An 18,197-nucleotide genomic window follows, 5' to 3' on the forward strand; every position below is an offset into this window, starting at 1 on the left:
TACCACCAGTGATGCTGCTGAATCCCTAGACGACTAGAGGGGAACATTTGTGGATAATCAGGAGGAGAAAGCTTAAAGGCTCGAGGGAGATATGTAGGGAGCTGATCAGTCGGATATTTTCCCGTGGTTTCAGGATAACTGGGTAATAACTGAAGTGGCCACTGGCAGGGTTATGAACCATCTCAATCCAGATATTTTTCCCTTTATAATTGATTGTAATATCTCCCGGCCGTGCCAGATTCTCACGCAAAGGCCTCGGTTGAATCCTGGGGTAGTCATGTAGGATTTGAGTTGCAGAAATAGGCACTGGGACAGGTTTGTCTCCGAAAATTTTGGTAAACTCGGCGTCACCGCGCGCCTAAAACTAACCTTACCCGGACCGTGCCATAGCTCAGACGGCTAGTGGCCTGCTTCCCACCACAGCGGCCCGGGTGCAGTCCCAGGTCAAAGAATGGGCGAATTTTGGTGGACAAGGTGACACTGGGTGGTGGATTACTTGACTAATCATCCCCGCGGTGTGCCCCCCGACGTCCTGCATCTCATTGGCTACAGTGTCGGCGCCCATATCGCGGGGCTAGTTGCCAACTATATCAACAAGGGGAAACTGGGGAGGATCACGGGTGAGAAAGCACGTCATGTTATCGTCAGTGCATTTGGCAATGTCATCAAGTTCGTAGGCTTATAGAAGAAAGGTGCCAATGTGGCAAACAAAGGAGACAAACTCCGTGGCCTGTAATCCGCAAGCCAACTGTACCGACCTAGCCACCACCGCTTGTCGGCGAAGTAAATGCCAAATTTTGCGGATAGAGGTTGTCGCGTGGTCAGAGCAAAGGATCCCCACGGCCTTAAATCTCGGTTTTCTAGACCGGAGCCTCTACTTTACCATTCAAGCACCTCGTCAATTATCCTCACGAGGCTGAGTGGACCCTATTACAGACCCAGTACTTCTCAGAAAATCTGTTAGCGCCAGGAATCGAACCCGGGACCTCGGAATCTGTAGGCAGGAACTCTGACCACTAGACCACAGAGGCATGCCAATGTGGCATGCTGTATTAACATATAGTTGACTTCAATTGTATCCATCAAAATGTATTGCCTGCTGTAGCATCGACAGACAGGGAGGACAAATATACCAAACTAAAAATATAAGCTTTGACGTCAGAAACATAATCCTCGAGCACAAGTTTTACCAGTGTTGTGAGTAATGAACATGGTGGCACAGAACATTAAACGGCAGTTAAGCTATTAAGCATTATTTTCCTCAAACACATGTTGTTACATGACATGCGATTTACTTATGGATCATACAGATGCACAAGTGTCACCAAACTGCGCGTATTTACTTTTGAAGCCTGAAGTTAAAGCAAATCGTGTATACAGATTCAGCTAATACCTTTCCATTGTAGAGATCAGTCAATTAATGCTGTTTAGGCAAATAATCTATGCTGAGGATATTAAGAAACAAATGAATATGCTGTGGAAAAAATCAGAGTGTATTAATATTACAACAGTAGTACATATGGTTACGAGTATAACTGTGATTTACATGGCAAAATGAGGAGTTGCAATGCTTTGGAACAAAGCAACGTAGTGGACGTACACCGATATCTAATTAAACCAGCCTTTCTCATATTCCTTGTTACAGAAATACTATTCATTAGAAAATGTCTTTTGCAGAGCGCGTGGAGTGTACTACCTCAGCACTAATGCAAAGAAACCATACGCCAAAGGATTCCCAGGGGGCAGACGCCTTGCTCTCAGGGATGCAAATACAAGAAGCTGACAATACTCAGAAAATTCAACTCTCCAAAAGAGTATGTAAAAGAATGATCAGGGAAAAAGTACTGAAGGGCATTTGTTAGTGTCACTGATACACCAAATAGTGTCCTTCTCTTATGTCTGTAGGTCTACATGATGTATGTTATCTCCAGCACGCAGAAACCTTGATAGTTGCTAATATCTTGCCTTGTATTATTAATATTTTTTTTACTTCTCAGTATGACAGATGTAAAGCAGTGTCCAAAATATCCCTGTACATTTGTTTTGTGATCTAGACGTGATCTTCAACGTTGCTCCAACAGAAGCCGGAGCATTATCACTTCTGCATGTCTTACATGCACACATTGTACTGCTGTATACTTGTACTGGTCTCTGTAAGTGATCTGCAGTGTTATACTGATATACATCTGTGAATTAGCACTCCTCTGTAACTTATGTGCAGGAGATTATATTACCATATAAATGTACACACTTGTATTTTGTTTTGTAAGTGATGTCTAATGTTACGTTAATATAAATTTGCGAATATTCACTTCTCAGCACTAATGACATTTACTAGCATACACCCGTATATGTGCCTATTTGATTGTGTTCTAGAAGTGATCTCTACTGTCAAAGTGATACAAATCTGTGATTCTGAGAAGTGGCAATGCACAGTTTATATTAGTATAGTGCACTACAATATGCTATGTGTCTGAGTTCACATGTACCGAAGTGAGCACTTATGGAGCACTGCGTTAAGTGCGTGCAGTTTCTGTACGGATAAGCTGCATGGCAATAAGTGCTCCTCCATTGTGACAGATGAACTCGACTCGCGCAGTCGTGGCACTGTCGTCATAAACTCTTTCATTTAAGTGTTTCACATTTGTGAAGTAGTTATGTTAATCTACTGATATGCGCTCAAAATATTCTTTACTTCTATGTTTCCAGAAGAGTTCTTCGCAGTTAACAGCGCCCAACCGAACCTAGTCCTTATAGTGTCTGAGTATTCCTATAAGCTTTCAGAGTACTCCTTAGCCTCTCCATGTGAATGCTGAGAAAGTGTCTCGAAGCAGATTATCCTCACGCTAGATGACTAAGAAAGAAACGTAAATTAACTTGGCAGATAAGATAATGATTATTTGGACTTGCTGCAAATTACATTGTTCTACTGCTTGAAGTTCTTCCCGAACTACAGGTTATTTTGATATTGGAAGTTCCCACAGCCGTGAATATTAAGATTGCAATTTCCTGAAATATGACTCTGACTGGACTGGTAGGTAGTTATCAATGCTTCGGAGGAAGCTCCTTCGTCCGTCTTCAGGTTAAAAGTTTCTTTCTAGCCTGAAGATCGTGACAATAGTTTCTTCAAACCGTTAGTACCTACATACCTGTCTATATGATGACACATGCCAGAAGACCTCAATCTGCAGCTTAGATGTAGGCCTATAAGGAGCTGCAAACGGAATTATTATCCACATAATGCATTATCGTATTCAATTAAAACTTAAACTTAAAACACGGATAATATTCTGTGGAAACCCAATATGACGTTCATAAAAATATTCATTATGGCGTATATATTTTTACAACCTGAAAAGAAAATGAAAGCATATATTAAATATTTCTTTTTTCTGCACAAATGCTGTCATATGTATGAGTTCTATGATAACACTAAGCTATATCAAACAGTACAACATATTTTATCTCTTTGCATAACATGTACACATGTGTTTCCATGTGCTTGCAGCTGCACAAATATTTGCAAATTTATGGCTGAAAATAAAAGTCACGTAGTTCATTGAAATATGTTTCGTCTCACATTGCCGTTAACGGATAACATTATTTTGAAAATTAAAGACAAATACGATTTCGTTTATTTTATTTATTAGGAAAGATTCTGGAATAAAAATTACTTTAATTCGGTTGAAATGAAACTAAAATTGATGCATATGACAAAAAGTACGCGTTAGAAAATCATTAAATATACTTACCGCGAAGACTGTTCATATTGGCCAATTGTGACTCCACTTAAAAGCGTCAGATTGAAGTATGTGACGAAATTAAAGTGAACAGTGTCCATAGATTTTCTTTATTTTCAGAGGAGAGTGTTAAAATAAGAGTTTAGGAAAAAAACTGATATTCCTATCTTCATGGTAGATACCCTGAAAATGGGGGCAGTATATTCCTCAAAAAAGAAACGATAACTTTCTACCGGAATATACGGAGTCACTGACGCTGTTTAAGACCGTGGTCTTAAACAGCGTCAGTGACTCCCATTCTTACATCTATATGATTACATAAAATACTTATGCCCCTCCCATGGAATCTACGAGCGTATGTAAAGTCATGTATAGTTACTTGTAAAGGAAAAGTTGCTACTATCCTTAAGTAAGCATATAAGCACCACGGCACGAAGAAGTATTTGGGATTGGAGGTATACCTCCACGCATTTTAGTCTTGGCACTAAATGGAGGTGAGTGTTCAGCTTCACGCCCCAGCCACTTTACTTTTCGGGGATAAGACCATAGTGCCAATTAGGTTGGCCCACAAGAGATTTTGACGCTTTGGAGAACAGAAGGACCATTACAACATCAGGAATCGATTCCTTGGTAGTCAAATTCGCGGTAGAATTACTTATACTTGTAAGCCTATACCTGTGATTTGAATAGCCGATAGTGCTAAATAGCTAGAATATCTCTCTCGTTGTCACTTAAGCATTTTCTATCCTCTCGATAGAAGAGGAAGGTTCTTCTTGTCCCTTCCTCATAATCATCAACATTTTACACTTCACAAGAGTTTTCTTTCCCAAATCTGGCTCATCTTTGGGTATACTATTTTGTATTTCAGCGTCCTGTTGAATTGAACTATCACTTGTAGCTCTCTTCCATCCAAATCTATATTGACATTGCTGCATTATAGACGGAAGAAGACTATTTTGGATACACGGCAGGCAGTGATTGAGATTTGCCGATCGCAGTGGCCGCGCGGTCTATGGTATGAACTGTCTTCGCTCGCTCGAACCCTGGGATCGTGGGTTCGTTTCCCACTCTAGGCATGAATGTCTGTATATGCGTGTGTATTTATTCTGTTTGTGTTGTTCTGTGTGTAGATAGCTGCATTGCAACAGACTGATACCCCATCCAAGGAGTTCTACCGACTGTGTAGAGGACTAAGAAACTGAAAAAGCGGTCAGGGCCCAACAAAGGGCTGTGGAGCCACAATATGATAGAATAGAATAGAATTATTTCGATTTGTTGAATTCTGATTTTGCAATGTGGTTTTCTGCAATTGCTACAAGGCACTGCAGCTAAGAAAACACAATGTGTCTCCATTAGAATATTGGACAAATTAATATTGTTTAGAGGAATACTCTCTGTCCATTCAGAGAATCATAGAAGCAGATAAATACACACTGTCGACAAATACGAGCACAGGGTTGTTAATGTGAAGACAAGTTGTATGTACAACTGGTCCGGAGGTCCAGGGACCGGCACAGTCACCTGATGTCTTTTCCTGGTTCTTCGTTGTCAGATTTATTGGAAGGAACATGATTGTCCGTCAGTGCGGGTTTACATGGTAAGCTAAATCAGTTACGGACTGTGCCTCACAATCTGAGAGGCCTCAAGATACCGAGAAACAAAATGTCACCCACAAATGGAAACACGACATTCTCTTGCATGGCACACAGGAACATCTGCGACAGTCGCCAAAAAATGTGGATGCAGAGTCGAGCCTTGCTTTCATTTCTGGTGCATTTGCATCACTGTCTCCAAGCTAACCATGACGTCTATGAGTTTCACTTCTTTCTTACGCAAGAACATATAATTTTTCTAATCTTTAAAAACTGTAAGGATCTCATTTCCATTACAGCTTAGAACATAACATGGTCTTGGTCCGGCCTTTTTATTAATGCTTTTTGTGTAATGTGTAAAGCGACGTGCCTTCACTCTGGAGTGGAGATGTTCCGTCACAAGTCTCACATTTCTTGAAAGCTAAAATCACCCTCCATTTCGAAATTTCCCTAGCAGCTCTACAACAACAAATTACACTTAACGTCCTTTGCAAGTTTCCTTTTTCACTTCTTTTTTTCTGAAACAAACGTTTCACGGAGTCTCTTGATTACCCTCATCTGATTCGGCTGAATCAACACTTCGCTTGCTAATTCTGTAGTACAAGAGAGAAATCCTCTGTTCGATCACATCCTTGGTAATGTATAATGTCACCATACTTAAAACTACTGACAGAAAGCACAGAAAGCCTTTGTCACTAAATTCATCAAACCCAAACTAAAGTCTGACCATAAGTGTACATATTGCTATAGTAAGTAAGGCATGAATAATATAGAAACGATTACAGAAGCTTTGGATTAAATGCTTTCACCTCCATACAGCTGATTCCTTTATGAACAAACTGTAATATTAATGTGTTTGTCGTAGTACACGCAATTTCAGTACTGAGAACAACTCCTGTCTCGTAACAAAGCATGGATATCTCTTCCATTTAGTAGTATCATGAAGATAATACATGTGCAGGTTGAAGCGTTTCAGAATTTTCCAGAAAAACTTTAAATACTAAATTCTTTAGATGCAGAAACTGGGTGCGACTGATCGCTTGGTAGCGTGGTTTCAAATTAACCTACTGTGTCAGCCCCGGATGATAGATAAGTGTGGGTAAATTAGCGCGATGAAAACTGGCAGGGGAAAGCCAAGATTCCCGGAAAGAATCCTGCCTCTTGTCATTCTTTCCGTTATTAATTCCAACACTCGCTAGCCCGGGATTAACACTGCCGTCCGCTGTGAGATGCCGTCGACTTAAAACCACTTCTAAGGTTTTAAGTTTCCCTATGTTGTTGGTCAAAACTACGGAAAATATGTCAGTTTTGGCGGGAGGATATGAAAAACGTTTTTAATAACCATAAATTTGCTAGAAGATTCTGCTTGCTTCGGAAGTATGAGAACACACGCGGTGAACTGAGACAGGGTGTCGCCTGTCTGCGGACTGTAAACACTGGGGTCTGTAGACACGAGTTTCGCAGCGTTCGCGTAAGTTGATATAAACAGACAGTGAACAGTACTGTTCATATGAACAGGAAGGAAATTTATTTCACTCTTGATAGTTATGATTTTTCAGTAACTGTTTAGTTTATTTATCTCTTAGAATATCTCTCAATTCAGTTGAACGCTCTCTGTTACACGTACATCAGAAGCAGGTTGTCTGTTACTTTGACTTCTAATTTATTAAGAAATTCAATATCACAGATCTCCAGTCTTTTGCATAGAAACTCACCAGAATTGCCTGAGAGTAATTCATGAATTTGTATGGTTTCCCCGCTCTAGGTTGCGAGGCTAGTTCGTTGAATTTGACACACTTTTTAGTAAGATCATGCCTGTATTTTTATTACGCGTATACTAGAAGGCAAGTGCTGAAAATTTGGGAAAATTATATTTCAGAACTATATGATCGACCTAATCGGCCAGAAACCTTAGAAGTTGAACCGGAAGAAGAAGTAGATACAGACGAGAAAGGACCATATATTTTACAAAGTGAGGTGGAAAAAGCTATCAAGGAAATGAGGAAGGGAAAGGCTACAGGAGATGATGATGTACCTGGAGATGTGCTCAAGTTACTGGGAGAAGGTGGTTTGAAAACACTGACAAAACTAATGAACACCATATATGAAAGTGGAGAGTGGCCCAAGGACTTTACAGAAGTTACAATGATTGCCTTAAAGAAAAAGACAAAAGCTACAAAATGCAGCGACCATCGCACAATAAGTCTTATTGCACATACAGCAAAGATAATAGCAAAGATACTTAAAAGAAGAATTGAAAGGAAAATAGAGGATGTACTTGGAGAAGATCAGTTTGGATTTAGAAGAGGAAAAGGAACCAGGGATGCAATTGGGATGATGAGAATTATAGCGGAACGAACTTTGGAGATAGATGAAGAACTGTGTGTTTGCTTCATAGACTGGCAGAAGGCATTTGACCGGGTAAACTGGACCAAATTAATGCAGATCCTGAAAGAAACAGGTATCGATTGGCATGAAAGAAGATTGATTAGCAAATTGTACATGGATCAGAAAGTTAGAGTACGACTGGACAGGGGGGAGACAGGAAGTGTGCAGATTGGAAGAGGAGTTCGACAAGGATGCTGTTTATCACCAATTCTGTTCAACTTGTACAGCGAATGCCTTACCAAGGAAGCTCTGGATGGGCTCGGTGACTTCAAAGTAGGAGGGCAAATTATTCAAACTGTGAAATATGCAGATGACCTTGTGTTAATGGCTAAGGAAGAAACTGTGCTACAGGGCATGATTGATAGACTAATTGAAATTGGAAGGTGCTATGGCATGGAAATGAATGTGGAGAAAACAAAAGTAATGAAAATTTCGAGACAACCAACCCCAGTCACAATAAAGATAGACCAAAAACAAGTGGAGAATGTGAAATGTTTTAAATATTTGGGTAGCTTGTTAACAGATGATGGAAGGTGTACTTGTGAAATTAAATCCAGGATTGCCATGGCAAAAGCTGCATTTAGCAAGAAGAAGAATCTTTTTACCAGCAAATTGGACTTAAATTTGAGGAAGAAACTAGTGAAATGCTACATTTGGAGCATAGCTCTGTATGGGGCTGAAACATGGACACTTAGGGCAGTAGATCAGAAACATCTGGAAAGTTTTGAAATGTGGTGTTGGAGAAGAATGGAGAAGATCAGTTGGACCGATTATGTGAGAAATGAAGAAGTGTTAATTAGAGTCAGTGAGCAGAGGAATATCCTACATGAAATAAGAAAACGGAAGGCTAATTGGATTGGTCATGTTTTACGCAGAAACTGCCTTCTAAAAGAAGCTATCGAAGGAAAGATAGATGGGCGGATAGAAGTGACAAGAAGACGAGGAAGAAGACGTAAGAAGATGCTGGATGACCTTGGGGACAGAAGAGGATACTGTCATTTGAAGGAGAAAGCTCTAGATCGCATTAAGTGGAGGAATTGTTTTGAAAGAGGCTGTGGACCTGTCGTCTTGACAGATTACTGATGATGATGATGATACTAGAAGAAGTGATACCTTGTTCCTCATCAGGAATATGGTTGCTTCCATGCCAGCAGCTACGGCTTCAAAGGAGGAACACTCGAATTAAAAAATAAAGACCCACGGATGCAAAAAATATTAGGAATGAGGAATTGAATCTCACCCGAAAATTCTACAGCTCACGTTGCTGCATTGCATTCTGACAAAAACAAGGAGCAAGCTTCATACCTTGAGGCGTTCTCCAACAGAATTCCCAACAAATTTCGAAGCTATGATAACGCTTTTGCAAAGTATTCCTATTCTATAACCCATTTAATCCAATGGAAAGGCGCGAATGATTGTGTCTCTTCGAGACGAGGGCTCAAACTTTTTTGTGTTGTGATTTCACTGTACGCAGTGAAAATTCACTCTTGAAGATTCCAATGTCTTCATATCCAAACTTATGGGACAACCTGTATTAGGTCAGCGACAGGAAACAGACAAGTTGCATTCTTACATACAGCAGATTTCCTAAGGCTTAAAGAAGGCCGCACCATAGCTCAAGCGGTTAGTCGCTGGCTTCCCACCGCGGCGGTCCGGGTTCGATCCCGGGTTTGGTCAAGTGGGATTTGTGGTGGACAAAGTGGCACTGGGGCAGGTTTTCTCCGAGTACTTCGGTTTCCCCTGCCAATCTTCATTCCACCAATTGCTCCACAATCACCCTCACCTATCACGTGAGGCTGGTACAATAGGCCAGAAGTGGCCGCAGTACAAGGGACATAGTCCCACCCCACTAGCAATAAAACGAAGGGCTTAAAGAATATTCACATACGGATTCCGTAAGTTATGTTTAAGCTGTACACATATGAGTTTCATGTGCTAATGCAGCTACAGGGAGAGTATTGTATCAAATGAGAAAGAAAGGTGGCAATGAATGGTAATTTAGCAAGGATTTGCTAAGAGTTGGCTGTGGCTGAAGTGAAAATTCTATTCCTGCATTCGCCCACAGAAAGTAGGAATAACCACAGTAACCTCGGTTAAGGCTGTGTCATAGCTCAGGATATTAGTCGCCGGCTTCCCACCGCGGCGGCCCGGTTTCCAGCTCAGGTCAGTTCAAGTGGGATTTGTGGTGGACAAAGTGGCACTGGGCAGGCTTTCCCTGAGTACTTCGTTTTCCCTTGCTAATTCTCATTTCACCGACTACTCCACATTCATCATCGTCTATCATCAGGGGCTGCTACAGTATGTAAAGTAGGTGTCGACGTACCAGGAGGGCTCAGTCTCACCCCATCACAACAAAATAAAAAAAACCTCAGTCAGGATCGGCTGCAACTTCGGCGAGATTCGAATACAGGTCTAGATCTTTACCTTACAATTGGGTAAGAAACTGCGGAACACATCTAGGTCCGCGGAGTCCATTAAAAGCCGAGAGTCACTCGATTATTCAAGAAATTTCCTGCCTTTTTTGGAATCCGAATATTCATCACGGTATTCACAACAGCCTTCAAGCTCAGGAACTATGTAGCATTCCGTAACAGGCCGAGTTATACGATCAGCAATTGTAATCCTCTTGTCCAGTCCCCGAACTCGTGGGCAAGCATTTGTTGGCCTACCCGCAATGGTTCTTTAGCAACCATCTATATCCGAAGGCAGTATTTTGCACCCGCGACCTGAGGACGTGCAGTGCCATAGTGACAATAGACCAGATTATTTCAAATATGTGAAGCCAGCTAAACAGATGGAGTACGAGCGGTACTCAAGGCCGGCGGTATCACCCATGCGCATATGTAAACATGTACAGACATATAAATACGGTGCAATAAGCATATCCTGCATTTGGCACAACTGCTGCTTCTCCCACAGGTAAGAGGACCACAAACATTTCATCTTGAACATAACTGCACACTGAAGGTGTGACAGGATCCATTTACATACTAATCAACTGCAGAAGTACACTGCACTGACTGGTGAATTTATATAACACATTAACTTTCTTCTTTAAATATCGTCCTTGTACGACACGCGGTAGCGTACATGGTTGAGGCACTATGTTACAATTCGGAAGGTCGCGGGTTCGATTCCCAATGAGGTAATTGGGTTCTTCAATTGACCAATCCTTCCAGCCACAATATAGCACTGGGGTCGGCCCAGCTACTAACAGAAATGAATACCAGGAATCTTCCTGAGGGTAAAGGCGGCCAGCGCGTAAAGCTGACACCCTCATCGCCATCTGTGAGCCAGTTGTCTAGGGAAAATGTGGGAGCCTCGACGTCTCACAACTCTGTGGGCCTCTACTGCCTGTTACAGGCACAACTTTAAGTTTTAAATACGAACTACGCCATCGTGGCATGGAGATGAAGCTTCAGCGTGTATTATTCACGTCTATGCTGAAGATGGAGGCAATATGTTCTTCCGAAAGCTGGTACCCACCCACAAAGTCGCAAGACACTAAAACCTCAGAAGATTCCAATATGATACCGAGAAAATTAGCTGAGGCAGTAACCCTACGGATTGACGGAGGCCGCGCCATAGCTCAAGCGGTTAGCCGCTAGCTTCCCACCGCGGCGGCCCGGGTTCGATCCCGGGTCTGGTCAAGTGGGATTTGTGGTGGACAAAGTGGCACTGGGGCAGGTTTTCTCCGAATACTGCGGTTTCTCCTGCCAATCTTCATTCCACCAATTGCTCCACAATCACCCTCACCTATCACCTGGGGCTGGTACAATAGGCAAGAAGTGGCCGCAATACAAGGGACTTAGTCCCACCCCACTAGCATTAAAAGAAACGCTTACGATTGCATTCGTAAGGTGCTTAGTTCAAATTCGGGCTGGGGCACAGTCTGAAATATTCGGTAGTTTTACTCGGTCTCTTCAGGTATACTGAAAGAGGCTACTAACGCCATCTTCCACATCTTTCCCGATATAATTAATCAATATGATTCATCTTACAATTGGAATCTTTTTAGTCTGAACGGAGTTAAATAGCCACAGAGAACATAAAACACGAAAATACACATGTCATTAAGATGAAACGTCTTTCAGTACGGTGTGTATACAAAGAAATCAAAGGAAACATGGCACTCAGCTATGCAGCAGATATCTGTAGCTTCCTAGCACTACGTTTATACCTGCAGTAATACACTGACATCTGCAATCAGCATGAATTCAGGGTCACAATGAACAGATGTACATACATCCTAATATTGTGGTGCTTCTAATCAAAACAATATATCTATTCCTGTCTGTCTACATCAACATAAGGTATTGCCATGTACCCAGATAACGCGGCAAGAAATTAATGGGTTCCAGATAGACGAAGCTGTTTACTGGATAAGTTGTTTACAATTACAATTACAGTCACTCAGAAATAATGTTTTTCATGCGATGCCACTTGGCTAGTCTGTCGTCTTCTGGTTCTTAGCTGAGCTGGTTTCTTCTGCTCTCAGCTCTGCTCTGTTCGCCTCTGTTATGTTTTCCGCTCTCTCTCCTCTCTTCTGTTTGGTCGGAAGGCCTAGGAGACACCTTGTTCAAAGGTTCCGTTTCGTGTGTTCGATGCACCGGTTGTTAGTGTATTCGTTGCCGCAGGAACTGCCCTACTCCTCGTTTTAACTTCCGTGGTAACGGTGTGTTATGTATGCGTTGTTTCGGAAACGTGCATGAACGTTTGCCTAGCAAAATGGATAATTCCTTGTCTCTAGCTCCACTATTCCGCTTTTAGGCAGTATTTACCGAGTGTTGCTTAGCAATGGTCTGTTCCAGCTTGTTGTCCCGAGCACGTGTTTAAACAAACCGTTGTCTAGCAATGGACGCCCACTCTGTTAAGGTGTTCCGGCTTTTAGGCGGCAAGCCACAATATTATTTATTTCGTTGTATGCTTCAGCATTAACGTGTCATTATTAAACGCAAAAATTAGCTAAGAAAACATGAACCTGTGCTCGAAAATAATTCCAAAGTCTGGCATAAATCGATATTGCCAGTAGTCAAGTCAGTTCATAACGGCAACAAAATAGTGCGAACACGCGTTCCCAGAAACTTATCTTATAAAAATTCTAATGCCGGTAAAAATAAAGAAGGCAAGAAATCCGATTAGAAGGCAGTGCGACACAACTATCTGTGTTGTAATTTCAAAAGTTAAAACTTTGTAAATATGGCACGAATAACCTTGTGAAAATATAAGATACAGAATTGACAGGCGCTCTCTACAGAATGTGTTTGAATTTAAATAATGGAGACAAGGAAAGAACGCCATATTCACATGAAACTCTTTATTCTTGGTTTATAAAAGTAAAGATAAAGTTGTCCCTTTGCTTAACTAATTAAGCACTGTGCCATGGAGGGGTATGGGGGGAGTGGATGTATATCCTATTTTTTCTTTCAGAAATAAGGGATACACAGACACACGGACAGCAAGATAATTTCTTAGGTCGCTTTTTTTCTAAATAAGGAAACTATGCTAAAATTATAGATAAATACCACAATACCCTTGTCACTTAATTATGGATATACACCCTTCCTATTTCACAACTGACAAATGCCATGTCATACTTAATGTACCCTATTTTAATCTTTTCATCAATTTAAGAAAAATCATTGTAATTTATATTTTACATTTGATCATGAACGTTAGAATTTATTACGACAATTTACATTGTAGCAGTTGATGCATTTAAATCTGCAACTGAATAGTAATATATTTCGTTTATTTACAAACCATCCCATGATCGTTCATGCAACCGAATCATGTAATGCTTGAATGAGAATGCAGAATTGATGACATCATTGATAATTTTATAGGTGTGAATCGATTTAATTTAAATTTAATGCTTCAATGCCTCAGTTAATGACCCTTGCTTCTCCTTTCATGAACCAGGTTAGCAAAATGCTGTGTTGGTTTCCAGTCCTTGCTGCGCTAGTGACTGCAGCGAGCTATGTGCAGGCAGCTGAGTGTAAGTGACAAGAGGTATCCAGTCTAACATGGATTGCCTTCCATCCGCAGCTCTAATTTCTTCTCCAGTAACGTTTACACCGTTTAAATTAATCAAAATAACAGATTCATGGTACAGTAAATTATGAATACGAGTCTCGTGGGGGCTTGAACGAAGAAAGACTGTGCTGGCGAGAACCAGCAGCAATTTGTCGTACATGACCCAAAGTCATTAGTTGTAAATCAGAACTCGTATTGGTGGTTAGCCGTGAGAACGGAAATAGCTCAATATCCGTGTTAGAAGCCGCTACCTAACAACGGAATAAGGTCGACATAACAAATTGGGAAGAATTAATATATACTGCAGTTATTTGTAGTGTGCAGATTAGTGAGAGGAATATAACAATTTATAGTCACAGTTTATAAGCTTTAGAAGAATCCAAACCCCCTGTCTTTCCCTTGAAGCTCGGGATATTTTCCTTACTGTATACTTATACACTGCATGTATTGCAGACAGAGTTGTGTGTTATTATGGAAGCTGGGCTGTCTATCGGCCCGGAAATGGCAAGTTTGACGTGGAGAACATTGATCCCACACTTTGCACCCATCTTATTTATGCCTTTGTTGGAATAAATACAGAAGGTGCTGTTACAATCCTGGACTCTTGGAATGAAATTGACAAAGGTAAGTTGCATTTGTTACATTTAGTCATAATTGTATTGATACTTTATATATTTATAGGCCAGTATCGCGGGTTGAAGTCCCGATGAGGTCATTGTTTTTTTCAATTGACCTAATCCTTCCAGCCGCATTATGGCCCTGGGGTCGACTCAGCCTCTAACAGAAATGAGTACTAGGAATTAATTAAATAATTTTCCTTGGGAGTAAAGCGCGGCCGGCGCGTAAGGCTGACAACCTTACCACCATCTGTGAGCTGATTGTCTAAAAAATGTGGGAGCCTCAACACCTCACAACCCCGTGGGCCTCCACGGCCTGTTACAAGGATACCTTTTACTTGTTAACTGTTTAAATAATTTTCAGTCAACAAAACTTAGATATTTAGGTGTTCGAGGAATATGTATAAATAATATATGTTTTTGTGGATTGGTAACAAAAAAATAATTAAAATATTTCCTAAAATTGTATTGTTTCCTAACTTTTGTTTCTCGGATATTTTAATAAATGTGCAGTGCCAAAAAAAAAAAGATACGATGTGTCGCATTAATTAGGAATCCTGTAACATTGATTTAATGCTTCAGCATCCCGCTTACTGTTCAACATTATAAGATAAGAAAATGTATTTGTAATGCATACTGATCACGTCACTGGGACAACTCAGTTTTGTGACCAGAAATATTCACTAATCCCAGATGCGAAGTTGCATCCAACTATAAACTATAGTAACTGCTGTAAAACAACTACACGTAGTTAGTATCAGTTCACGCATGACATATTTCCTCTTCATGTTTTTATCGGCCGTTTTCGCAACAAATTTCCTAACAATAAGAATGAAAGAGACAGAAGTCACTAATCATTTATTGTGGTTATACTTCCCCACTATATGTTTTGATTTTGCTAAGTCATCATTCAGTGAATTGAGATAAGTAAGTACATCCATTGAATTGGAAATAGACATTAAAATACATTTTTATAAAATTTATAAATTTTTCACAAGATGTTATATAATTTAGTATTAAAATGTTACATGTCCTTTAAACTGAGGATCACATTGTGTGTGGTTTGAAATGGCACCTGAAATCCTGAATAGTGTAACCAGCGAAGACGGCAGTTGCTTGGCAATGACAAGGGCTTACAACAATTTACCCAACCGACCCGCCGGCCAGGAGTCGGCAGTCGAATTTTGTGGTTAACTGTGGGTAGAAGCAGAGAACTCTCCGTTTTCAGAAACAGCTAACTAGCAACAACTAGTGAAGACATAGGAAACTGAGGAAACCTAGCGCGTGTTGTACGGATTTGTAGATTCTGTTAGAGAGCGAGTGCTGTAATTATTTGTTGTTACGAGTCGTCAGTGTTCAGTACATTCAGTTGTCAATCGAAACCACACGTTTAATCTTTAACATGTGAGAATTGGTGTAAGAAGTTGGATTGGATTGAATTGTTTGACTGTACTGAAGTGTGCATTCTTGGATTTATAACCCACGTGACTTATAATCATGACTGATTTGGAACGCCTGACGGCCATCTTAGAGAGACCGGAAGCTGACATAGAGGCCGTGCAAGAGATGTTGGAGGACAAGGTAACTGCGCTTTTGACGTGACCTGTTGCAAAGACTTGGTTTACAAATGCACAGCAAAACGTTTAGTCGAAACATTCTTTGAGAGCGGGATGGCAACATGTTTTGCCTACGGTAAGACAGGAAGTGGCAAGATGACTTAGAATGGTCGGTGACTTCTAGAGTAAAATACAAGACTGCAAGAAAGAATTCTGCGCTAGGGCCGCCGAAGATATCGAGTCACATAAATGTGAAGTCCTGAATCTGCAAGATTCTTTGAGATTTAGAGTGCCGAGGTCTTAGATTTGTCTGTATTTCTTTAGGAATCTGCATGCCTTATATTGAATTTCTGATCCTCAGCCATTAATAAGAGAGCGATCATGGAGATCCCTGCAGAGGAAGTTGGCTGAACCTCAGAGACGGTCCGCACGCTGTGGCGAAGAGGAAAATCTTGCATTGTCGGGTATCGAACCGGCGCCTTTCAGCTCTTAGTCGTCGTTATAACGAATGAGCCATCCCGACTCCAGCCTCAGGGTGGCTCTAGTCATTAATTTACATTATAATTATTACAAAACACATAATGTAAGAATTGAGCTTGTCATGAGGATGGGGATTTGTAGTGTGGACTTCTGCTTTATGAAAATGTACAGTCTGGTACCTGGGTACCCCTATCTTTAGGGTAAGAGATGCAGTAGTTCCCCCGAAAAGTTGGTAACATCTACCCAGTTACACGATGCAACATCTCGTTACATCCCAATAGCTTGCGTTGAAGTCCTAGAGAAACGTTCGGAGAGCATTGCCCAGAAACTTCTGTATGCATTCATTTTGTATATTTAGGCGCACTCAGGCGTTTCAATGAATTGAAGAAGATCAGCCCAAGCACGAAGACAATGGTTGCTATTGGAGGATGGAATGCGGGCTCCAGCACCTTCTCGCAAGTAAGTAGCATATTCTGAGCGACCAGAATCTAGAAGGTAATAAACGGGACACATAATCAGATTTGGCCATGCCAGCTTCCACATCCTTTCAAATACATTGTTCACTGATCAGTATACAATTTGGTACTATATATTGTGAGCTACACAATAGTTCAACAAACCATGNATTTTTTTCTTGGAACTACAACCCCAGTGGGCCTAGGCCTACCTCCATGAACTTCTCCGTTCACTTCGGTTTTTCTAGATCTTAGACATACGGTAGGACTCCTTGGGCGGGTGATCAGCTCGTCGCAAGGCCTCTACCTGCACACAAACACAGAGAAACGCACACACATAAACTAAACATCCATGCCCTATGTGGGATTCGAACCCACGATCCCGGTTTCCAAGCGAGCGAAGACAGTACATGCCTTAGACCGCTCGGTTACCGTGACCGGCCCTGAAATTTTATTAGGGAGGAATATATGGATACATGCTGCAGCACTTAGACTCTGTAAGCAACGCCTCTTACTAGGCAACAGATTCCTAATACGCACCGATGAACCAACTGCGAGGCGGTGTCCTGTACGCGGTCCGTGTAACGGCTGAATGACACAACAATATAAAAATTGTTGGAAGCGGTGTTTTCTAAGCCGTCTGTGCCGAGGTGTTGTAAGCAGGACAATTATAGAATTTAGTTAGTTGTGAGACAGTCTCCGGCCAGTAAGGTCGTGAACACGGAAGCTGAGGAACCTGCGGCGTAGGAAGCCGCTACAACAGGTGAAGGCACAGCAGACAGAAAAATTAGTAAGTGATATAGTGAACTGTAGAGTGTGTGAATTAGCAAAAGGCCTATAATTACTTTGAGTTACGATCTGTAAGTCTTCAATGTAACCAATTATCAATCCAGACCCGGTCTATAGTCACTCATACACGTGACAATAAGTACAAAGGAACCATGAAACAAAAAGCCTATATTTAATGAAGTGTGGAAGTGGACTGATCAAGTGAAGGAGGATGAGGTGGGTAGGTCATGTAGCACGAATGGGGGAGACGAGGAATGCGTATAGGATATTGGTGGAAAAGCCAGAAGGAAATAGACCAGAGGGAAGACCTAGGTGTAGGTGGGTGGACAATATTAGAATGGATCTTAGAAAGATAGGATGGGATGGATTGGATTCGATACATCTGGCTCAGGATAGGGACCAGTGGAGGGCTCTTGTGAACACGGTAATGAACCTTCGGGTTCCATAAAATGCTGGGAAATTCTTGAGTAGCCGCAGAATTGGCGGCTCCTCCGGAAGGGCTCAGCTCCATGAGTAAGTAAGTAAGTGGAAGTGGACTGAAAGA

The 18,197-nt window shown here is 41.3% G+C and overlaps 1 protein-coding gene across 1 annotated transcript in view; it reads left to right on the plus strand.

The window, feature by feature from the left end:
- The first annotated feature begins 1,649 nt into the window (after positions 1-1,649).
- Positions 1,650-18,197, plus strand: part of LOC111872194 (acidic mammalian chitinase) — a 24,065-nt gene continuing 7,517 nt past the window's right edge. Inside the window, exons 1-4 of the mRNA XM_033754583.1 lie at positions 1,650-1,814; positions 13,643-13,718; positions 14,210-14,380; positions 16,768-16,868. Coding sequence (XP_033610474.1) covers positions 1,665-1,814; positions 13,643-13,718; positions 14,210-14,380; positions 16,768-16,868 — 498 coding nt within the window. The 5' untranslated portion in view covers positions 1,650-1,664. The remainder of the gene's footprint in view (positions 1,815-13,642; positions 13,719-14,209; positions 14,381-16,767; positions 16,869-18,197) is intronic.

Source organism: Cryptotermes secundus, unplaced genomic scaffold, assembly GCF_002891405.2.
Source record: "Cryptotermes secundus unplaced genomic scaffold, Csec_1.0 scaffold593, whole genome shotgun sequence".
Lineage (NCBI taxonomy): Eukaryota > Metazoa > Arthropoda > Insecta > Blattodea > Kalotermitidae > Cryptotermes > Cryptotermes secundus.